Consider the following 24,237-nt stretch of genomic DNA (forward strand, 5'->3'; position numbering starts at 1 on the left):
ACGTGAAATGCGAAGTACCTATATTTATGTTCTATCGTAGGCATTTTTAGATACATACTCCATATATTACCTATTATTCCCATAGATACTTACATAAATCGATCATATAATTATTTCAACTAGGTTTGACATACGACTCTGTTTTTAAATAAGCATGTAAAATTAAACATGACACACGGTGGCTGTCCTCATATAAGAAGATCAGCCAGCTGCGCAGGACATATTATAGTGCACAAGCATTTGTTTGGACACAGGTGCACTCACTATTCTTTCACTCTTATAGCGATATGGAACCACAATTCGACGTGCTTTTGAAGGCATAGAAATTACTAGAAATTTATCAATTTTACAAAGATCAATTACCCTTAGGTCCGTTTCAGTCTTACGGGATGCAGCTGGGTACCAGTGTTTTACATAAAGAGACTGCCTATCTGACATCCTCAGCCTAGTTACCTGGGCAACCTAATACTTATTTTATAACTGATCGACTCATGCGACTGCTATTTAGCCACGAGCTCTCTCAAATCGCCAAATACCCATTTTTTTATGAGAAATCGTAAAATGATCCCTACTTCTGCGGGGCGGTCAGACTCTTACTGATTAAAAAAATACCAACGTGACCTGTTTTTTAGTCATGTTAATTATTTGCATGTAAGCATTAAATTATTCATCAATATAAAATGCTTAATTATAATGAATTCTTTAAATTCAAGTATAAATCGCTAAACTTTTAGTTAAAATTGATGAATATTTTAACGTCTATTTAAAATGCATAACGAAACAGACGAACGGAAAAACAATTTATTACAAAGTAAGAGTACCCGCACACTGCAAACTTTAAGTTAGCCGATAGTTTGTTTGGGCTCATAAATCTGTATGAAGATGAATGGTAGTACGCGCATTACAAAGATCAGTATAATTGCCTCGTTGGTCTAGTGAAGCTCGGCTTCTGAGCACGAGGTATCGGGTTCGATTTGTGTCTTTAAGGAACTTTCACAAAGCAGACCAGAGCCCGAAAGTAGGTGATTGATACACCCGTGCATCGGAGAGCACATAAATGTCGGTCCTGCGCCTGATCTCTCTCCGGTCGTGTCGGATTGCCGTCCCATCGCTATGAGAGTGAAGGAATAGGGAGTGCACCTGTGTCTTCGCAAATGCTCGTGCACTATAATATGTCCTGCGCAGTTGGCTGATCTCCTTATATGAGAACAGCCGCCGTAGCAGACAATATAATCAGAGGACATCATGTCAGTATTTTGATGATGATGAATTCACGATTTAATATTTTTTTGAACCATCGATCGCGCCGACTGTCGACTGAAAATGTAGTCGACAGTATACGGGTACTGTACAAACTGTTAAAATAATCAGTTGATTATTATTAACAATATGTAAATAAATACAGAAAACAAAAGCAACGTTTAAAAATCAATTTCTAACTATAGTTTATCATTAGAAGTGGTCTAAGTAGGTTGGTTCTATTTGGAGTTAACCATTTAGGATACTGGTAAATGTTTTTTCTATATTAATATTGTAATTTGTGCCCTCCTAGACGTTTGAAATCTTATTTCCGTGTTGGGAAGTCACGAGAAGTATAGTTACCATGGGACGCGGGTGAAACCACGGAAGACCTGACTTTGGACGTGATCATTGTTGTATATTCGTTAAATCAAGTGATTGTAGAAACTTGCTCGATTTGTAAAACATGGTCCGTTTTCAGTGGTAGATTTTAGTCATGAACCATGAATTATGGTCTAAATTCATGGTTCATGATTAGTAATAGTATCAAGTCAATATTACACTATGTCACTTAGCGTTCTGGTGGCTTTTGTCCGCCACGCCACGCCACGAGGTCAGATCATCCAGTAAGGGTTATAAAGGTCATAATGGCAAAAATATCTCGCTACCTACTGTAGGTACTCGGAGGCCTCATGAAAGTTGTTAGTCATGTTTCCTAACATACAGCAACAGCTTTATTTAAAAGTATATTATTTCGCAAACAACAAGTCTAATTCTATTACTTTTTATTAAAGGATCAAGAACCAAAGGCCAAAATGACGCTGAATGCAGCAGAAATAGTAGAACAGGCAGCCTTAGCGCTGCAGAAACCCATGAACGATGTAATAGACCGTGGAGACTCCGCCGTGCAGCAGTTCTACTGCGGCGCCACCGTGTTCGTGACAGGCGGCTCCGGCTTCCTCGGCAAGCAGCTCGTAGAGAAACTCTTCAGGTGAGGGATAATTGTCAGGCCGTGGAGACTCGGCCGTGCAGCAGTTCTTCAAAGGATTGCCGGGACCTTAAAATTCAACTCGTCTTCTGAAACATGGAAGAAACAGATAATGACACAGATCATTACCCATCTACATATCTACCACGCGAGGCGTTGTCTTAGAACCTTGATGCCTCAAGCCACTACTCTTTTCTATGGTATTGCAATATAGGCCACTTTTTATTCACATGTAACGTTTTTCTTTTTTAGGGCATGTAAAATAAACAAAATATACATGTTGTTAAGACAAAAGAAGGGGAAGAATATCAAAGATCGATTGGAAGAAATACTTAAAGATCCCGTAAGTAAACCAGTTCATTCTATCATTAGAGTTACTTCACTAACATAGTTATTGGTGGTTAAACTTTCCTTTATATTATGCTTGGTTTAAATTATGGTTTAAATATAGCAAAGAACATTTTAAACTCTCAAAGTATTATAAACACCATCATAGCGGATGTCAATTTTAAAAATAATATCAATATCTTGATCCGTAAATCAGTTCAATTCCGAGAGAAAAAACCATGCTTGGATGCATGATATAATATCATGCAAATGTAAATGCATTATAGCTACCACTCTTCAGCTCTCTTGCATATGCACACACGCGGAAACAGAATACTTTGTAGGCAATAATTGCAACCATGAACTTGCACCCTGCATACATAATTGAAGTTGCATACATAATACATCAGCCTTTTTATCGTCCTACGTGAAGGTTACGGCCTCCCGGGGCTGCGGGATTGTTCGAAAGAGTTACCGCGGCTCTGGTACATAAAAGGTCTGAGGAGGAACCTGATGGGTTTTAGTCAGTAAGAGTCTGACACCCCCTCACGCTTCTAACCCACGGCGGGAGGTGTCATTTGATGATTTCCCAAAAAAGGCTGAAGCTTTTCACACAAATGAAGTGTGAGCGTTAATAACATAATTTATCATAACTATATCATTTATGTCGCCTCCAACAGGTATCTGTGGAGATCTTAGGGGGAGGCCTATGTTCAGCAGTGGACGTCCTATGGCTGAGATGATGATGTTGATTTCATTTATGTTTTTTTTTTGTCTAGGTATATGATACGCTAAAAGAGAAGCAGCCTAAATTCGCTGAGAGGATAATACCAGTGGAAGGTGAAGTGGCAGATCTCAGGCTTGGTATCAGTGACAGTGACTGGTGTACTCTCATTAGTGAGGTAAGATATACTGCTAAATATTCTAAAGAGGCTCTCCATCATAAAAAATCACGCTTAACCCCTTACTGAGTATACCACAATGCTCCATATAAAACGATGGTACTCAACTAGCTTTTACAAAGCAGCCCGTAGTCTGGAAGTTGGTGATTGATTCACCCGTGCATCGGAGAGCACGTTAATGTCGGTCCTGCGCCTGATCTCTCTCCGGTGGTGTCGGATTGCCGGTGTGAGAGTGAAGGAATAGTGAGTGCAGCTGTGTCCAAAGCAAATGCTTGTGCACTATAATATATCCTGCGGAGCTGGCTCTCCTTGTATAAGAACAGCCACCGCACCGTGGTAAAAACCGGCCTTGGACTTCATGACTATTAAAAATTAAATCGGTTAACGTGTCCCGAATACGGGCGTTTTCAAAAAACTGGTAATTATTTAGCAGTGCAAACAATAACTATTGCATTAAATCAACGAGTGACTTAATTATCTAAAAAAAAAGTTATAAATATTCCGATTAGTTAATGTAAATAATAAAAAGCAATATCATGGTCACGTCATTATTAGGAAACTTTCCACAGTCAACAACTAATTATATTATCATTATAATGATATGTAATATATACATAACTTACTTCCGAAGAATTTGCAATAGGCAGAAACATTATGTAAAGCATATTTATTATACACCGACTGTCACGGTATGGGCATGTGATGCGGAGGAATGAGAATCATGTTGTGAGGAAGATGATGAGTATGAATGTGGACGGATATAGTGGAAGAGGAAGACCAAAGAAACGATAGATGGATTGTGTGAAAGTAGATATGGTAAGAAAGAATGTTACTTGTGAGATGACGGCAGATAGAAGAGTATGGAAGGAGAAAACATGCTGCGCCGACCACAAATAAAATTGGATGATGATTTATTATACACCGACGGTTTTCCGACTTTGTAACCCGCGTTCTGGGGGACTGTTCTCGAACAAAATGTAGCCTTATGTTACTCAGGGATAGTCTAGGCTTAACAAAATATAGCCTATGCTATACAGGGATAGTCTAGTTGTAACAAATTATAGCCTATGCTATTCAGGAATAGTCTAGGTGTAACAAATTATAGCCTATGCTACTCAGGGAAAGTCTAGGTTTAACACACTATAACCTATTATACTCAGGAATAGTCTAGGCTTAACAAAATATAACCTATGCTACTCAGGGATAGCCTTGGTGTAACAAAATATAGCCTATGCTACTCAGGGATAGTCTAGGCTTAACAAAATATAGCCTATGCTTCTAAGGGATAGTGTAGGCTTAACAAAATATAGCCTATGCTACTCAGGGAAAGTCTAGGTTTTAAGCACGCTGAAAAACTTTGCTAATAATCATTCATAAAGAAAAAAATATTTCAATCTGATCAGCACTCTATCCCATGGCCGAAGATGTTGAAAAGATAGCCAGAGCTCAATTGACGTGTCTTCCGAAACATGGAGGAAGTTGTCATGACATGGTGGTTACCCTAAGCGCCAAACATTGCTTAAATGATAGATCGACCATTGCGGCTGTTACTTAACCACGATCGCCTTATTTCGATGATCATCATCATCTCCCGAGCCTTTTCCCAACTATGTTGGGGTCGGCTTCCAGTCCAACCGGCTGCAGCTGAGTACCAGTGCTTTACAAGGAGCGACTGCCTATCTGATCTCCTCAACCCAGTTACCCGGGCAACCCAATACACCTTGGTAAGACTGATGATTATGTTTGCAGGTGGATACAATTTTCCATGTGGCTGCCACTGTGAGGTTTGACGAGCCCCTCGCCAAGGCTACATTTATTAACATCAGAGGAACCAGAGAGGCTTTGGCACTTGGCAAAGCCTGTCCAAAACTTAAGTAAGTTGAAAAAGTTTTTTAACCCACCGCTTTTAAATCAATTCCAAACTAAATGCAAGGTTCTAAGAAGAACAGGCAAGATAGTACACATTACCTACCTTTAGTCATTTTCAGAACCTTTTAGGGCCAAAACATACCAGTTTCCTTTCATTGAATAGTCATGGCGAGTGAAAAATAGTTATTTGTTATACAAGAGTGCAAAGTTGCTTTTTAACCGCGGGCTCAATTTTGATGACCGAGCAAGCGAAGGATTAGAATCCTGAGCGATAGCGAGGAAATCAAAAGAGCACAAGGTGAAAAATCTTTGCACTCGAGTGCAACACGTAACTTTTCATCCCACCTCATCGAGGAAATTAATAAACTCAAAAAAAGAAAATGGCACGCACGGCACACATGGCAAATTAAAAAGATGTACCTATTAAAATTTATTCATGCAAAAACTCGGTTCAAAAATTTAATGTAATGAGATTTAAAATCGACCTCAAAACAATAAAAAATAATAATTTCATCCCACTTCATCGAGGAAATTACTAAATCTATATCTATATATCTATCTATATCAAATTAAAAAGAAGTACCTATAAAAGTTTATTTTTTTGAAAACTCAGTTTAAAAATGAAACGAGGTTAAAAATCTATGTAAAAACAATAATAAAAATTACTTAACTAATTGAATAATTATTTTAAGCAGTATTTTATTTCTTTATCTAGACACACGGCAGTGTGTCCGCCAAGTTCGAGCAAAAAAAGCGACACACCGGCCGTGGGTTATATTACACGAACCATTTCGGGCCAAATTCGACCCCCCTATAACTCAAAATCTATTTTATTTACGCATATCAAATTTCTAGTATCTGTTGAGACCCCCTCACTTATCTAAAATACAAAATTTCATTAATATACCTATTGTTACTTGGCAAGTTTTAATAGAAAATTAAATACTTGATTCATTGCGGTTAGTAGGTTTATAACAAGGTGTGTAAAAACTTGCCAAGTAACATCATTAAAAAGTAACTATTTTTATCTGAGGTATGTGTATGGAACTTGGTACTTATTCAGATCTCACTTCTTTTATAGGCGAAGGATTTCCATATTATCGAACTTGGCAGCCTTTCACATTTTTGTTTTGGGTGGGTTAATATGTACATATTTGTTTGAAAAGTCTTATCAAGATTGTCACAAATGGAGTATTGCACACGATGTTCTAAATTCAAATCACTTTGCCGCTCTAGAGGATAAAAACGGCTTTTGCGCTCAGATATCAAAGGGTTAAACTACTCTTTCCGAGATGGTGGGATGAAAAAGTAATTAGTCCATCTTTTAGATAAACCTAAAATCAGGCCCGCCGCTAGCTGTTTGTTCGCCCGCGTGCAAAACTGATTATGCCGCCCTACGACTACATACGTTTTGACAAAAAATATATAAGGGGGGGGGGGAGCGGGTCCAGGGGGTCCGGACCCCCCCCCCGCCAATTCATATCCATCTTACTTGTCCAACAGAAAAAAATATGAACATGCACCGCTCTGATTGCAGAAAACCCACCTACTTTTGGATAAATAACTATTGCAATACATAACATACATTACACATAACTTTTTATTTACTTGAAATGTTCAGAGTAACCTAAGCAGTCCTGGGTTAGCCCATAAGCAAACTAAGCAATTGCTTAGGGCATCAATGCAGTGCAATCATTACCCAAGTGTATTACCCCTATGTATTGAAAGATTGTGATTAACCTAAAGTAACGCACTTAAATATCTATAACAATGTTTAAAGTCAGTAAAATATGTTATTTGGTGGGTTTCCCGTTGAAAACTTATAAGGCACATGTCATATGTAAGGAAGCGCGAGCGGAGCGAGCGCGAAAATTTTTTAATCAAGGACACAAAACAAATAAAAACCACTGTAAATTAACAAAGCAAAGTCAAAAAGTAAGATATGCACAGAAGTGAAGTGCAAAAGCCGCGAGCGAAGCGAGCGCGATTTTTTCCTTAGAGTTTTCATGAAGTAAACATATTATCATAAAAAGCCATAACGGACGTGCGCGAAAAATGTTTTTTCGGAATTGAATGCCTCAACAATTAAACAAAGACAAAATGCGACATCTGACATGGAGCCGCGAGCGCAGCGAGCGCGAATTTTTTTGGGGATGCAAAGGGTGAAACAGTCAAAATTGATAGGAGACGACCAAAGCTAGGGCGGCTTTTTCTGAAATTTTATTGGTTTAATTTTGCCGCCCCCTAAATAGCATTTTCCCCACGCTACGCCACTGGTTGATCTTAAATCGTTTTTAAGAATCTTTAATTTTGAAAATGTCCTTTCAACAGATGTACCTAACTGAAACCGGCAGTGTAAGTATAATAATATTCTTACCGCTATTGCTGTGTTCGGAAATATTGAAATCAAATCATTAGTAAAAAGATATTGTATTTTTTAAATATTACGTGATAACTCGCTAGATTTGCCGCCCCCTAGGACGTGCCGCCCGCGTGCTGTGCACGCGCTGCACGCCCGCTTACGGCGGGCCTGCCTAAAATAATGGACACGTGTTCTTTCTTTTCTCTCACAAATAAATAACAACGAAGATCTTAGTATTTTTTTTTAGGCGTGACAGGGTTTCAATTTTATTCATTTGCCTAGTCAGAAACATTTAGTATGGATGAGGTGAGAAAAGCACTGAATGGAATGAAGAATGGCAAAGCATTAGGACCGGATAAAATACCAGTGGAAGTATGGAAACTATTGAGGATGGATGGAAGTGGTTAGCTTTATTCTTCAATAAGTTGTTGCAAGAGGAAACAATACCGGACGAATGGTGCAATAGTTTCCTGGTGCCCATTTTTAAGAACAAGGGCGATGTGTCGGACTGCAATAACTATAGGGGAATAAAGTTAATGTCACATAGTATGAAAGTTCGGGAGAAAATTATTGAAAGAAGGCTGAGAGAAGAGAGTGATATCTCACGAAACCAATTTGGTTTTATGCCTGGTCGGGGTACAACGGACGCCATATTTTGTATTCGCCAATTGTGCGAAAAGTACAGAGGCACACACAAAAACTTACACATGGTGTTCGTTGACCTTGAAAAGGCATATGACCGGGTACCTCGTGAGGTTTTGTGGTGGGCCCTTAAGGAGAAAGGTATGCCAGGGAAGTATGTGCAGTTGATCCGAGCGATGTACGGCAGATGCAGTACACAAGTCCGGTCTACAGCCGGCACTACCGCCAGTTTCAGTGTAGGCGTTGGCTTACATCAGGGGTCGGCGCTCAGTCCTTACCTCTTCCTGTTGTTAATGGACGCCCTTACAGCGGACATACAGGAGGAGGTTCCCTGGTGTATGCTTTTCGCCGATGATATTGTTCTGGTGGGGGAGAGTGGGCCAGAGGTCCAGAGCAGATTGGAGGCATGGCGGCTAAGACTGGAGACGGTAGGGTTAAAGGTCAGCAAGAGCAAAACAGAGTACCTACATTGCGATTTCGGCGGTATATCAAGACCCATGCCCATAACCCTAGCCGGCATACCCCTACCAGTCTGCTCCGACTTCCGGTACCTTGGTTCACTCGTCCAAAGTGACGGTGAGGTGGACAGGGACGTTACGCATCGGATCAATTCTGGATGGATGAAGTGGCGACAGGTAACCAGTACTATTTGTGACCCGCGGATGCCCCTCAAACTAAAGGGCAAAATTTACAAATCCGTAATAAGACCTGTCGTCCTGTATGGATCAGAGTGTTGGGCAGTGAAAAAGAAGGATGAGAAAAGAGTGCATGTAGCAGAGATGAGAATGTTGAGATGGATGTGTGGGGTTACCAGAATGGACAAAGTGAGGAATGAGTATATCAGAGGAAGCCTGAAAGTAGCGCCAGTGACTGAAAAAATGAGAGGTAAGCGTTTGTGCTACAAAGAGTGTGCTAAGTATGAATGTGGAAGGATGGAGACGCAGAAGTAGACCGAGGAAAAGATGGATTGATTGCCTGAAAGAGGACATGAAGCAGAAGGGAGTGGATGTAAGTATGACGTCTGACAGAGAGGAATGGAAGAAAAAGACATGTTGCGCCGACCCCAAATGACTTGGGAACAGGACAGGAAGATGATGACATTTACACATTACTAAGAAAATATTGAATGTTTCGTTAAAATGAAAAATACGTGTCAAATCTTTTGCCAATTTATATTGCGGACTAATTAGAATCACTATGTTTTTAACCTCGTCATCATGACTATTATATGTAAATTCTAAAAGTTACTTTGCTATTTTATTGACCTGGAAGTGAACCCGCTCACTCATACTTAATAGGCTGGTACTTTACACACAAGATACATAAAATACTGAAATACATAAAATACTGAATACCTCGTTGGTCCAGTGGTGGCAATCGCGTCTTCTATGACTGAGGTCTCGGATTCGGTTCCCGGGTCGGGCAGAAATCGCTTTGTGGGTTTTATAAAACTTTAACAAGGCAGCCCGTAGTCTGTAAATTGGTGATTGATACACCTGTGCATGGGAGATCACGTTAATGTCGGTTCTGCGCCTGATCTTTCTCCGGTGGTGTCGGATTGCTGTCCCATCGGGTTATTAGAGTGAAGGGATAGTGAGTGCCCTTGTGTCTGCACAAATGCTTGAGCACTATAATAAGTCCTGCGCAGCTGGCTGATCTCCTTAATGAGAACAGGTGCCGTAGCCGAAATCGGCCTTGTACGTATTATTATTATTACATCAAATGCTTCCCTAATTTTCAGATGTTTCGTACATGTGTCCACGGCATTCAGCCACGCGACTTTCGAACGTATTGGGAAGGAAATAAGGGAGGAATTCTATAAACCCCCCGTGTCTCCTCATATCCTGATCAAGATGGCTCAAGAAATGGACAGTGAAAGACTGGACGGTATTACGCCTGCGTAAGTGATTTTGAACTTTAAAGCCTTGGCATAGGACTGAATTTTCCTAATTCTACTTCCGGGTAGTTAAAGGACATTGTTCCGGCTCCATACATGTTCTGCCTAAGAACCGTTCGAATGGAAAGTGACCTCTATAAACTCTTAAAATTATATGGAATCCTATGAAATAAGTTTTCACGAACGGACACTTCAGGAAACTAAAATAATTACGAAAAAAGTTAATATTTTGAGGTTATAAATAAAAAATAACCAAGCTTGCGTGAAATATCAGAGTAGTATTATCAAACTACACTATACAAAATATCAACAATACTATGTACAGCTCTATATGTTCTCTTCTAGACTAAACTTCTAAACTTCCGAAACTGGCAGCACTAGCTGACGAAAACATTTTATAAGGCATCAATAATTGTGACCCAACTTTTTATTTGTAATTTATTTATTTGAAGTGTCCGTGGAATACTAAAATATGTTTCAAACAATATAAAAATAAATGAAAATTATAGTATAATTTATATTCACATCGGTTCTTAGGCCAAAATTGAACAATGTCCTTTACCATAGGTATCTAGAATATAACATTTTCATTGCTACTTAGAAAACTTATGGTCAGTTTCACCGGTTACTGATAAAGTATCTGATACCCTATCAGGAACTTTTCTGACAGGTAATCTATAACTTTTCACGGGTCACCGATAGCAAGATCTGGTAGAAATTATAACCAGCCTTTGTCTAATAGCTGATAGCATTAACTATTAGATAACTAACTGGCACTTTATCGGTAACACGATCGGTAAGTAGTGAAACCTGGCCTTAAAGTTCTTAGGAGCTCCTTAAATACTACAATAGTGGCTACCAAATGTACGATAATGTAAGCTGATTTGTATACGTGAATACCATGTAGCATTTTAATTTTGAATTTTTATTCTATTTTTTTTAGTTGTATGTGATTCTACATGATCTTTGCATGTTATTATCGTATGTTTCAATACATACAAACTAAAATAAGTACCTATTATTTTAAAAAAAGAGTAACCATGAAGTTTCTTACCCGTTCTTCTAAATAGGAAGGTACTTTTGGAATTGACAACTAGAATAAAACCCATTTATAATTTTTGACATTCATAAGTGCTTGTAAAGGCCTAAATGAAATAAATGATTTGACTTTGACTTTGATGTTTTTACTTCCAGGTTGACAAAAGGCTGGCCGAACACCTACACCTTCACGAAGGCTGTAGCTGAGGAGATGGTGAGGACCGACGCCGGAGATCTACCTGTCACCATCGTCAGACCACCTGCTGGTAAGATCCATGAAGACTTCATGTTACAGCCTTTTTATCGTCCCACTGCTGGGCTGCGGCCTCCTCTCACACGGAGAAGGATTGAGCGTTAATCACCACGCTTGCTCAATGCGGGTTTGTGATTTCAGACTATACAGTCCAGGTTTCCTTTAGATATTTTCCTTCACCTTTTTATCAGCCATTGGTGTCTAAGGTATACTTAGACCTGGAATCGAATCCACACACTCATACATGAGAGGTTGGTGCTTTATGCACTAGGCGACCACGACTGTTTTTTCATTGTTCATGACTTTACATAAAATACTGTCGAAAGAAAAGTAATGCTGGCCTGTGCTCCTCAGGTATGAGGGTACGGATTCGATTCCATAGTGCCGATTCCTGGTTTTTTGAGCGCTCGCACTCGATACGTAATTATAACTCTATTTAAATAACCGTAACGCCTGCCAAGGATGTTCAATGACAGCCGGGACCTACAGTTTAACATGCCATCCAAAACACAGTCATTGGTGTCTAAGATATACTTAAAAAGTGCATACAAACTTAGAAAAGTTGCATTGGTACTTGGAATTTGGTTGGTTGACCCACTAGGCCACCACCACGACTTTGTGGAGTTATGCTAAAATCCAATTTAATACCTACTTATATTTTCAGTGATCGGCAGTTACTACGAACCAAGCCCTGGTTGGATGGATATGAGCTGTGTCTACTCTACAAGTGGGGTATGTTATTTATTATTTGTCAGATTTTGTCATTTGCAGTTAGTCTATTTGGGCAAAGCTTATGTCTAGCAGTCGACGTCTTTTGTGTGAAACGAGAGCGGCAAAGTTATTTGACAAGAACTGATAATAGTGTATAAAATAAGGATTCACTTTAACCATGATTGGGCCGGTTGAAGTAAAAGAGGCGAAAATATGCCTTATAGGTACATGTTTGAGCCGTTATGGGTTGGAACTCTTGGGCCGTGGGTTCCGAGCGCCCGCCTGCTTGCCAAGGATATTCCCCAGCGCCGTTTGACACTTCCCGGGACCCAAAAGCTGGCTTTTATTTCGCACAGAGGTTGAGCATTGCCATCCAACGTGGCAATGCTGCCAGTCTTTCAGGTACATTACCCAGTGACAGCGATGAGGAGCAATTTTTTGATGCAATTTATTAGTTTTAAGTTGTATATATAAGTTTGATTTAAAATTGATAAATATTTCAATTATTATAATTTATACCATAATTTATTTCCAGATAATATTAGGGGTGGGCATGGGCCTAATTCACGTGGCTAACGTTGACAAACACGTGGCTCTTAACGTAGCCCCCGTGGATATGGTCAACAACACTATTTTGGCCGCTGGATGGCAAGCGAAAGAAAGGGATGATAAAAACGAAGTCAAAATATACGCGTTGGCTACCAGTGAACAGACAGTGACGTTTGGTAAGATTAATTCGATTAATTACGCACACACTATACCCTATTCACCGAGCCGTGAGCCAAAATGTAAACAAAGAATGAACTTTTTCAAGATGGCGGGAATAACCCGACCGATGACAAAGCGTCACATTTTTACGTAAAATGTTCGCAGTATCTGTGGTCTACAATTTCGTAGGGTTCTATGTTTGACAGTCAAGTCTTTTAGGGTCTGTTACATGTAAACACATGTTATAACTGCTAATGCGATTCAATTTCTTTTCAATTTTGACATTATTAACTTAGCAGAATCGGGCCCCTGTGCTTCCTCTTCAAAATCCATGACGCTACTGATTTGAAATGGCCCACCGCTCGAGATGTTGAACCAACTGCTTATTTTTCTCTAGGCTAATAATTAACATTGTGGTACAACGCAGCAGTTTTGCCAGCGTCTTGCTCTCTTTTAGTTTTTAATATTCTAAGCTCGATGGTTTTTAACCACCTACGCAAAAATAGGGTAGTTGTGACTGTCTATATGTATGTCTGTCTATGGCACTGTAGCTCTTAAAAGGCTGAATTGACTAGGATGCATCAACCGACTGATTCATCTTTAACATAAAAATTGGTATTCTACTATACGTAAATATTATAAAATTTAATCATATACTAATACATCTATCTATTTTTATAAAAGAAAGTCGTGTTAGTTACACATTTTATAGAGTTTATTAAATACGGCCAGGTGACATTGACGGAATTCCAAAAAAAAATCGTACCAATTTTATTGTTGATTTGTGTTGAGAATCATTAGCATATTTACGTCCTTGAATATTGCACGGATGTATATCAACAGCTTGTATATTCATATTACAGATTATACTGCCAAAATAATGAGGAAGGAATGCGTGAAGTTCTCAGCTAATAAAGCTATCTGGTACTGCGGCCTAACTGAAGTGAAGAACCGGTTTCTCTACAACATAGTGGCCTTGCTTCTGCATTATATCCCGGCTTTCTTCATTGATATTATTGCAGGGCTAGCCGGCCTGAAGTTGCAAGGAAATCCTGTTTCGTAAGTTGATTTTTAACATACTTCAAAATAGAGGATTTCAGTTTTATCTGGCCCTATATTTGCTATGGCAGATAAGCAGTCGCTCTTTGCCAAAACTGGTACTCAGCTGTATCCGGTTAGACTGGAAGCCGACCCCAACATAGTTGAGAAAGTGCTAGACTAGGACGATTATCTCACATTTGAATTAACCAGTTTTGATGTGGTTTTCAGCATCGTATTTTTCAAATTTAGGAGAAGGTTTCAGAAATGTTATTGAAGTTGGATTTATTTTTGTGTAAAAAGTATATAAGCAGGTCATGCGACATGTTTCATCAAAATCGGATTGAACCCGCATCTCGCGCACGTGGTGATTAACGCTCAATCCTTCTCTGTGTGAGAGGAGGCCGCAGAACAGCAGTGGGACGATAAAAAAAAGAGAGTCTATGGAGTTTCTTGCCGGCTCTTCTCCATGATACCAACTTTTTGAAACCGTGCAACTTGTGTGACTTTTCATAGGAAAGGCCTATTTGAAATAAAAAACGGGTAGTATTTAAACGCAAATCAAAAAATATCCTTTTTCTATGCAATAAGATTCCGAATTCCCATCAAAATTACTGATTGCACAGCAAAATATTCAACTCAAAATATCACTAAACACACTACAATTTATTTTCGCAGCGTACAGCGATTTTTCCTAAAGCAAAAGCTTTTTCATCAATGCACAGCTAATAATCTTAATGCACATTATACATGTTAACTCTTTTTCTTTTAAATATAGCTTCTATTTTTATATTATTTACAGCAGTTTTTCTGAATAAAACAGCATTTTAGTCACAGTCATCTTATTATTTATTAATTACCACATAATGAGATCAGCAAAAAAATATAAAATTAAATACAAAATTGTAATTTATTGAATTATTAAAGCCAGTAATTTATTACATTTTTTGCCCAATAGGCACATTTTTAGCTTCTACAGGTGGTGCCACGTACTTGAGTCGGATCGCAAGTCCGATGATACGCTTGCACATATAGTTCTTAAAAAAAATGGGGCAGGTGCATTTTTAGTCATTGTCAGTACTTCCTTTTGGCATACATTTCATAATATAAGTAGTCATTAAAGGCAGAACTATCATATTTCAGAATGTTTATAGTCAGAATCATCTTTTGGCATAGTTTTGGAATTTTTATTTTCCTGTAAGAAGCATGCAGCATGTAAGCAGGCATGCAACATGGAAGTAAGCATGCAACATGCAGCAAGCATGGCTTCTGTCACGGCTCCGGCGCTTCGTGGCTCCGGCGGTCCCATGCGAGCTTATCGTCGCAGATGGTTTTCACGCTCACCACCGCAGTTTCGGCTTACTGGCCGGCTGAGCCGGCCAGCCTCAACCGCGTCGGCGAGCGTTAAACCTACCTGCGCCTCAGCTCGCAGGCCGCCTCGCCCCTCCGCGCCTACGCGGTTTTGAATTGCACTCTAGGGGTAGGGCAGACAAGACTACGTGGAGTCGGTTTTGCAGCGATTCGTTTTAGTTACTAGCTTCAATTTTTAAAACAATGTTTTTTAATTGAAGGTTATAAATGGCAATTTGCAAAATAAATTGAATACAAATAAAATTCTACCATCTTCACAGTACGCTAAATGAAATTTCAGTTAATTTGTTCTGCTTTTAGAAATAATGCAATGTAACAGGATTTTTTTGTTATAATAATCATTAAATTTGCCGAGCATGGCTTCTTGAAAATTAAGACAAATATGATGAACAGGTTTTGTTGTACTTACTGGTTAATATGCGACTGGGGTAGTTATTTTGCTATGAAATATGGAAAATTTGCTATGCAGTCAGTATTTAATGCTTGTATGTAGTATTTTTGTACAAGAATAAATTTAACTGTATTGCATTATAAGGAAAAAAGCAATGTCATATTGATGTATAATTTCGAATTATCTGCAGTTTGAGTTTTGTTAAACATTTAGTTTATTTGTAGTGAAGTAAGTTATTTGATGTAAAAAATAATATAAATGATGAGTATTTATTGATAGGCGATTATTTATTTGATATGCAATTTATAATATCCCATAAAAAACATTTGACTATAACTTTGAATTATGAATAAATTTTCGCCTCTCAAATCGTTGATTTAAGTATTTAAACAAATTACCCTTTCACTTTCAGATTTACAAAGATCTACCAGAAATATGACAAGCTACTGAAAACCCACGGTTATTTCCTAACATACGAATTTGATTTCAAGGATGATAATCTGAAGAGTCTTAGGAGCAAAATGAGCGATGCGGACAAAGCCATTTTCAACTGTGACTTGAGATCCTATGACAAAAATCTGTTCGTCAAAATCTGGTGCCTTGGCGTAAGGAAATATATTATAAAAGATGGTTTAAGAAATGTTAGGAAAGCTTACCGAAAACAGATTTACTTTGGAATAGCTAACTACGTGTTTCTAACCTTATATTTCTATACTTTATACTGTCTTTTCTGCTACTGTTGGTTTATTTTAAAGTATGTTTTCGCTAACTTGTAAGCGAGTAAAGTTTTTTTTGTAAATAAGATTTGTGTAAATAATTGTAACCAATAAAATTTCAAATTTTTGAATGTTAATTTTGTTTTGTTTATTTAAACTAATAATATAATATAGAGGAAAGTTTCGTTTGTTTGAATCTTTAGGACTCCGAAACTACTGAACCAATTTGAAAAGTATTTCGCTGTTGGAAAGGTGCACTCTTTTCGAGTAAACTAGGCTATATTTTTTCCGGGTACGGGTAAACAGCTATTAAAAAAATAAAACAAATAGACGGACTTAAGAAATATTTAATTAAAAATTAATCTACAAAGGTATCATCATAGCAACTGTAGAGTAGACAAAGTATAGAACTTTCCAAATCAAGTACATATATAGACCAATGAATATAATGTTAGCGTAATAGAACATCTTTTGTTTCCTATAACCTAACGTTGTATTTTTCAATCCATCCTTTATTATGAACCTGTAAAAAAAATATCTTTTATTTTAACTAACCCATATTGAAATAATAAAGAGGAAACACTGTTGTTTCTTATGCTCCGAAACTAATGAGCCAATTTGAAAAATTCTTTCCCTGTTGGGAAGCTACACTCTTCCCGAGTAACATATGCTATATTTGAAACCACGGGAAATCGGCTAGTTCTAAATAATAATAATGGTGTCCTAGCCAATTGTCGACCACAGTGGCTTTTCTCTTATAAAGAGATCAGCCAGCTGCACAGGACATATTATAGTGCACAAGAATTTGCTTGGACACAAGTGCACTCACTATTCCTTCACTCTCATAGCACGACGGGACAGCAATCCGACACCACAGGAGAGAGATCAAGCGCAGGACCGACATTTACGTGCTCTTCGATGCACGGGTGTATCAATCTGACTCCAGACTCCAGGCTGCTTTGTGAAGGTTTCTAAAACCCACAAAGCAATTTCGACCCGGGAACTGAACCCGAGACCTCATGCACAGACAACTAGATGATGATGATGATGTATGATACCCACCTTCTCAGTCCAAGACACATGGCTTGTATAAATTCTTTAAGTTTTACTGTCTCCATGTTACAATTATATATGATCTTGTCTTCTGGAGACATTCTCTTGACCATGGCCATTAAATTGTCGTCTCTAAAGTTCCATTCGTTCGATAAAAAGTATCTGTATACTTTGGTCAGCTTGTATGCTCTTGAGTATACTTTGACTAGTCTGAAAATATGAAGTTGAAAAATATTAGAAGTTATTTTTCAAAGTAGGCTGAAAATCAGCACTTTTTGAAGGTCAAGTTTACAAAAGACAGCCCCCAAAACGCCCGCCCTTCACCACTTCCTATGTGCTTTTGTTAGGAAGAAGAAGTAATCCTACTGTCCTACTTATTTACATGACTTAAAAATAAACTTATTTATAATAGGTACAACTAAAAACAATTATAAAATGGCATCAAAAAACTCACAGGGGATTAGTAGGGGTGATACGGAACCCTTCAGACGCGTGTCCAAATTTTAAAACTAATATTATAAATGCGAAATAATTAAATTAATAATTATGAATGCGAAAGTAATTCTGTTTGTTTGTTACATCTTTCACATCTAAACCACTGAACTGATTTTAATAAAATTTGGTACAGTGATAGAGTTGACCTTGAGAACGAACTTAGAATAGTTTTTATCCCGTACTTTTGAAGAATTCTCTTGGAAACGCGATATAACCGAACTGTACGCTGGCTAAGCCGCGAGCAGAAGCTAGTTTAAAAAAATGCTAACTTACTCCGGAGCCCCTTTAGGCCTGACTCCTAGAAGATCAACAATAGTATCCAGGAAGTATCCTGGCAGGTAATGCAGAAGCCATGTTAAGATCCAGTACAGCAGACGATTATTTGTCTCCAGAAGATAAGCATACCAGAGAAGACGAGGAGTTGAGATGCGGTGGAACTCATCAGTACGAATGATGTCACCCATTTGTTCTGGAAATGATAAACAGTTTTGTATGAAACTACCGTACCTAAAGAGTAAAATGGGACCCTACTGTTTTCGCTCCTCTGTCCGAACGTGCGTCTGTCACCAGGCTGTATCTCATGTACCGTGATAGTTAGAGAGTTGAAATTTTCACAGATAATGTATTTCTGTTGCCGCTATAACAAAAAATACTGAAAACTAGAATAGAATAAATGTTTTGGGGGGATCCCATTCAACAAACATGATTTTTTTGTCCGTTCTATAAATAATGGTACGGAACCCTTCGTGACTCTTTCTTAGATAATTTCCCGTCAGGTAGACACCACGGGCGCCGGGTGTCGCGAGATTACTCCCGGCCACCGTAGGCGTGGGTCTGTGGGCGGTGAGTTCGGGTGGCTCATCGCTCATGTCTAGTTAATAGACAACGGACCCATGTCGGCTCCTCAAAGAGATGTCAGCAACCCCAGCGGGGCCTAGCAGGGCCAAGGCCTGCCGGGGCTGCGGGATTGTTCAAAAGAGTTACCGCAGCCCTGGTACATATAAAAGGCCTACGACAGAACACGACGGTTTTTAGTCAGTAAGAGTCTGACACTCCCTCACCGCTGCTAACCCACAGCGGGAGGGGTCATTTGATGATTTTTGACGTCGTCATTTTGTTCTCCATAGCTAGGCAGATAATACTTACTCCAACTGAATCCATATTGCGAAGTGGAGACAGTATATATGGGCACATCTCCTCGCCACATTTGCCGGTTCTGTACGGAATCCCACCCTGCTGCAATGATGGCATTGTTCACGTAGTCTATTGGTGCGTATGAGAGGTTTCTCTCTCTGTCCACTAGCATAACGTGGATTACTCCTAGACCTATTCCTAGGAGGAACTGGGGATGAAGAATGGTTATTAGTATTATCGTAGGTACTTAATATTATGTAGGGGTAAGTTTGTATATTATGTAGCATATCTTCTGGTCTTGTGGTCATGAATATGTGGTTTTAGATAAAACTTTTCAGCAATATTATATAAAATTATACAAAGGAAAGTTTGTGGGTGGTAAATATTAGGTGACCACAAGACTATATCAAGAATATATCTTCTTGTATATTTTGTGGATATATGAATGTTTCTTTCACGCAATAAATACTGTATATTGTATTAAAAAATTGGGATGTGGATGAAACTGCGGGCAGAAGCTTATAAAAACTCTATAAGAACTTTCATAGCTAAACTTGCTCGCGGCAAGACTTAATGAGCGCATCCGGCCGTGCTCTCGCTGTGGCGGCATATTGGGCTGACATACTGCAGTCTCACTATAAGACATGTCATCGACACGAAAGAACAAGACACAGGTACTGTTTCTACGAGTATCAATTTCCTTATTGTTACAAAGAAAATTGATACTTGCAGCTATTGGCTTATTTAGCCATAAAAGAAAGTGCTTGCGGCACTAATAATCGCATAGACAAGCACTGCCACAATCATCAGTACGTCGATTCTATAAAATTCAGACAACAACTCGCATTTCACTTCGCTATTCACTCTCACTTCGCATTCGGTTCAAAACGTTCTAAAAGTTATCTCATACTTTATCTGTCAAAATCTCGAGTGTGATAAATTTAGTTCAACTCGCAAACACGCTCGCAAGAGTAGCGCTAGTGTAGTTTGAGAATGCCAATCACGAAACTCACGGCGGATTCAGATGCAAAGTTAATAATGAAGTCTTACAGAATCACACCACTGACCAAGATGCTCTGTGGCCAATGATTGACGGTTTCTACATACAAACAAATTCGCGTTTATAATAAATGTATACGTACCCCTACTGGATTCGACATGACAGTCTGGTTGTCTATCCAACCCGGAGACGGCTCTAAGTAAGAACTGCATACTGAAAGAAGTAACTCATTTTTGATCAAACTATTTACACCTTTGCTTATGGTTTACTATGTGGTCAGACTTATAGTTTATTTGAATCGAATAACCTCCCGTAATAACTACTGAACCGATTAAAAAAAAACTTTCACCATTAGAAAGTTACATTATCTGTGAGTAGGTCTGCCATCTCGAATTTCGCCAAACCCGGACAAACATTAAAAAAAACCGGACATTTGGCGTAAATCGCATTTTTTTCCCCAAAGAGTACGATTTTTTTTAAACAACATAATACCTAATTTGTAATCCATTTACTATTAACATATACTTAAATTCAGCGAGGAGCATCCTTACATGAAACCCCGCCCTGACGGCCTCCAAACGAGGACAAATCCGGGGAAACCCGGACGGATGGCAGCCCTATCTGTGAGCAACATGGGCCATATTTTATCCCGGTACGGGCAGTAATTCCTACGGGACGCGGATAAAACCGTATAAAACGGGTAATATTATAAAACTGAAGAGTTTGTACGCACTAATCTCAAGAATTACCAACGCCCGCCGGTCCAACTTGAAAAAGTATTTCAATGATCTATCCTCTAATCATAAACCAAAGGATTGACAGGTTATAGAAATCCACCTTTAGCCTACTTCCAAATAATTTTCATCCTTACCTACGGGAGGTTTGACTACACATACGGGAAGGTCTCCACCATATGATCTGACCAGCTCCTCAGCAATAGCCTTGGTAAACGTGTAGGTGTTTGGCCAGTCCTTCACTAGGCTGTAACAAAAAAAAAACGTCCAAATTGAGGACCCCCTTTTTGGGAAGTCTGCTAAAATCTTTTTTAAGGCTACCCACCGTACCACGTCGTCTAAAAGGTGACAGACCTTTTGTAGGAGATAAATATAACACGCTGATAGCAATTATGGTCCTACGAAAAGTCGGTCCGAAAATTCTAGTCAGATCATCCTACAAGAAATCGGCTAGATAATCCGTCCTACAAAAGCCTGATGTGGGTAGCCAGTATGTCAAATGGTAAGTCAGTAAAGAGCAAATTGATGTATGTAGAAGAAAATCACGACCAAAGAAATCATGGATGTATTGACTGTCAAAGAAAATATGGTTGGCAACAATGTTACTTGTGAGATGATGTCAGATAAGAATATGATCAGTATTTTGCTAAGGTAAGTAAGCAAAATACTTCATCCAAATCGGATTAACCATTCAAGAGTTACGTTGTCACAAGCGACCAAACTTGTGATGGGAAATCATCAAATGAAGGGGTCATTTCCCTCTGCGGGTTAGCAGCGCGAGGGAGTGTCAGACTCGTATTGACTAAACCTCATCATGTTCCTTCTTAGGCCTTTTAAGTACCAGGGCCGCGGTAACTCTTTCGTACAATCCCGCAGAACTTATAACAATCCTCTTTTTACTAGATGGCTAAAAAACATAAAACTACTTACGCCGGAGTAATATCATTAATTCTGTCCACGTCCATACTCTCGATCATATTGAGAAAGATGTCCGGGGCTACTGGGCTGGGATAGAACTTCTCTTCCACATCGGTTTCAATCCTACTCGCTGTTGCATGAGCGAATGCTGTAGACACGTGGTTCAAGAGCCTGTAAGTGACAATAGAAACAATTTATATCCAATTCAACTAGCTTTTGCCCGCGGTTTCACCAGCGACCCGGGAAGCCTGCTTCCCGTAGCCGGATGGGTACAAAATCTTATATCCTTAGAAAAGGGTCTAAGCTACCAAGGGATATAGAAATTCACCTTAATATATGACACAGATTACTTTTTTGATCAGAGTCGCTTCTTTTCCATAACGATATGATTCTATCAACAAAATGTTCCGACAAGAAATACAAATATATTGCAAATGCAAATGTTGCTCTGTTGTTCATTTTGAAAATAATCTTCAATTTGCTGATCTTTTCTATAACTTTAATGAAACAGAAGAGCTTTTATATCAATGTTTGACAGCAAAATCGGGGAATATTATAGGCTAATTTTAGACTGGTACGCCCAGCAAATCCTATGGGGAATGGGTAAAGCCCATTCGAAAGCTGACTTAGCCATTGAAAAAGAAGCCTTCAAAGCAAGCAAACAAAGTACAAACTTACTTGAGGTTCTTACAACGCTTGCCCAATTCTATGACCTCCCTTGTTCCTCTCACGTTGATGATGCCTGCATTTTGAAGTGGCTCATCGAAGTTCACCGTTGCAGCCATGTGGAATATCACGTTCACCTGGAGTCAAGAAAATACAACAAAAACTATCAATTTTCTATTGTTTTATAATTAAAAGTATACAAGCGGTTAAAGTTATGTCTGTAATCATCATCAGCTTTTTTATCGTCTCACTGCAGAGCCTAGTCGTCATTAAATAACAGCCAAACGGGATGATCATAAGGATTAGCAGTGGTCAGTAGGGAAAAGGCTGGTCAAATGATTAAATTTACCTCTTCAGTCATTTCCGAGTACACCTTTTCATCGATGCCAAGTCCAAGCTCTGCTACGTCGCCTTCTACCGGAACTATTCTGTCGACGAAGTCTGGTTTCTTGCTGCGTACAGTGTCATATAACTGAAAAGAAATAAATGATTAACTATAATTGTTCTGATGCTTAACTTACTCTTTACGCTTTTTAACTTACTCTTCCCTATCACATCTCTCTATCGCTCTAAAGCTTGCTGTCAGAGAACCCAACTCTGGGTTAAGCTCGCCTTTGTACATAACTTTTCTGTGTATTGTGTTTGTATTAAAATATGTTTTGAGTACAACAAAGAATAATAATATGTTATCCTAGCTGTTTCTCACGGTTTCAAGCGCATCTTGTAGAAACTTCTCGTACCCGAATAAAAGGTCGTCTATAGTCAACCTTCATAGGCTTTCCTGACAAATAATGAGCTATCGAAAAGTGAGATATTTTTGTAACAAGCGTTTAGTGACTCTTATCTTATCTTCGCAGGAATTAGTGCATCAGTTCCTGAGATTTGGACGTTCGCAAACAAGAGCTTTCGCTTTTAATAATTGGATTGTTCCCTTACCGGATCTTTGAATATATAAGTCATTCTTTCCTGTATAGTTTTCCCTCGCTTCGGCCGAAGTAATAAGTATATCTTCTTGATTTCACATGATCTGAAACATTTCATAAATATTATTTAGATTTGATTTAAAGTATATTTAAGTAAGTATAAGTAAGTGCTTGTAAAGCACTGGTACTCAGCTGATTCCGGTTAGACTGGAAGCCGATCCTGACATAGTTGGGAAAAGGCTCGGGAGATGATGATGATGAGATTTAAAGTATATTGCAAAGCAAGTTCGGCAGTTGTTACGAGTATCAATAGATATTGTTCTTGTCTAGGTAACTTGGTTGAGGAGTTCAGGTAAGCTGGCATCCGTTTAGACGGAAAGCCGATCCCTACACAATTGAGAAACCTTACAATCCTTGTCGGGTAATGAAATTCGTATCTTCTAGTTCTGTTGATAATCAAATATTCTTCACCTGAAGAGTTTCTCTATGAGGTGCTTGCCGAGGAAGCCGGAGCCGCCTGTCACGAACACGGTGGCGCCGCAGTAGAACTGCTGCACGGCCGAGTTTCCACGGTCTGTTAACTCGTTTATGGGTTTCAGCTGCTCCAAAAGCTTCAGTTCTATCTCTCTGGCGTGGTCCATGGCTGTGGGCAACAGAATTTCAATTGTTTTAATAAAAATCAATGAAAAATTAGATTCTTAAAGATACATAATGGCTTGTGTTTAAACACCACTCAAAAAAGTACCTATTTTACTACCAAAAAAATTCTAAACGGTTACCAAAATGGATAAATGGTCACCAAATAACGTTTCCTAAAATATTATTAAGTAAAACCATTTTTTCATATTAATAACTACTAAAA

General features: G+C 38.8%; 2 protein-coding genes across 2 annotated transcripts; one reads left to right on the forward strand and one right to left on the reverse strand.

Moving 5' to 3' along the window:
• Positions 1 to 1,447: 1,447 nt before the first annotated feature.
• Positions 1,448 to 16,965, forward strand: LOC124643820 (fatty acyl-CoA reductase wat-like). Its single transcript, XM_047182925.1, has 11 exons — positions 1,448 to 1,507; positions 2,034 to 2,230; positions 2,480 to 2,570; positions 3,334 to 3,456; positions 5,206 to 5,330; positions 10,071 to 10,229; positions 11,421 to 11,530; positions 12,182 to 12,249; positions 12,764 to 12,953; positions 13,800 to 13,995; positions 16,149 to 16,965. The coding sequence occupies exons 2-11, from the start codon at positions 2,055 to 2,057 to the stop codon at positions 16,510 to 16,512; spliced, it is 1,602 nt and encodes a 533-aa protein (XP_047038881.1). The 5' UTR covers positions 1,448 to 1,507; positions 2,034 to 2,054; the 3' UTR covers positions 16,513 to 16,965.
• On the reverse strand, positions 16,790 to 24,016 carry LOC124643819 (fatty acyl-CoA reductase wat-like). Its single transcript, XM_047182924.1, has 11 exons — positions 23,847 to 24,016; positions 23,389 to 23,479; positions 22,802 to 22,924; positions 22,465 to 22,589; positions 21,799 to 21,957; positions 21,006 to 21,115; positions 20,277 to 20,347; positions 19,147 to 19,342; positions 18,274 to 18,469; positions 17,515 to 17,715; positions 16,790 to 16,975 (listed from the first exon to the last, which is right to left on the reverse strand). Exons 1-11 carry the CDS (start codon positions 24,014 to 24,016, stop codon positions 16,816 to 16,818), a joined length of 1,602 nt encoding a protein of 533 aa, XP_047038880.1. The 3' UTR covers positions 16,790 to 16,815.
• Positions 24,017 to 24,237: the final 221 nt, after the last annotated feature.

Source organism: Helicoverpa zea, chromosome 28 (genome assembly GCF_022581195.2).
Source record: "Helicoverpa zea isolate HzStark_Cry1AcR chromosome 28, ilHelZeax1.1, whole genome shotgun sequence".
NCBI classification, from domain to species: Eukaryota; Metazoa; Arthropoda; class Insecta; order Lepidoptera; family Noctuidae; genus Helicoverpa; species Helicoverpa zea.

Bases quoted from the DNA above. Each gene is read 5' to 3' on its own strand.
- LOC124643820 (XM_047182925.1), top strand. From the start codon at position 2,055: ATGACGCTGAATGCAGCAGAAATAGTAGAACAGGCAGCCTTAGCGCTG. The intron at 2,571-3,333 runs GTAAGTAAACCA...TTTTTTGTCTAG, and splicing joins AAGAAATACTTAAAGATCCC to GTATATGATACGCTAAAAGA. The intron at 5,331-10,070 runs GTAAGTTGAAAA...CCTAATTTTCAG, and splicing joins AAAGCCTGTCCAAAACTTAA to ATGTTTCGTACATGTGTCCA.
- LOC124643819 (XM_047182924.1), bottom strand. From the start codon at position 24,016: ATGGACCACGCCAGAGAGATAGAACTGAAGCTTTTGGAGCAGCTGAAA. The intron at 19,343-20,276 runs GTACGTATACAT...CTTCATCCCCAG, and splicing joins TCATGTCGAATCCAGTAGGG to TTCCTCCTAGGAATAGGTCT. The intron at 16,976-17,514 runs GTGGGTATCATA...TTTTTTTTACAG, and splicing joins ATGTGTCTTGGACTGAGAAG to GTTCATAATAAAGGATGGAT.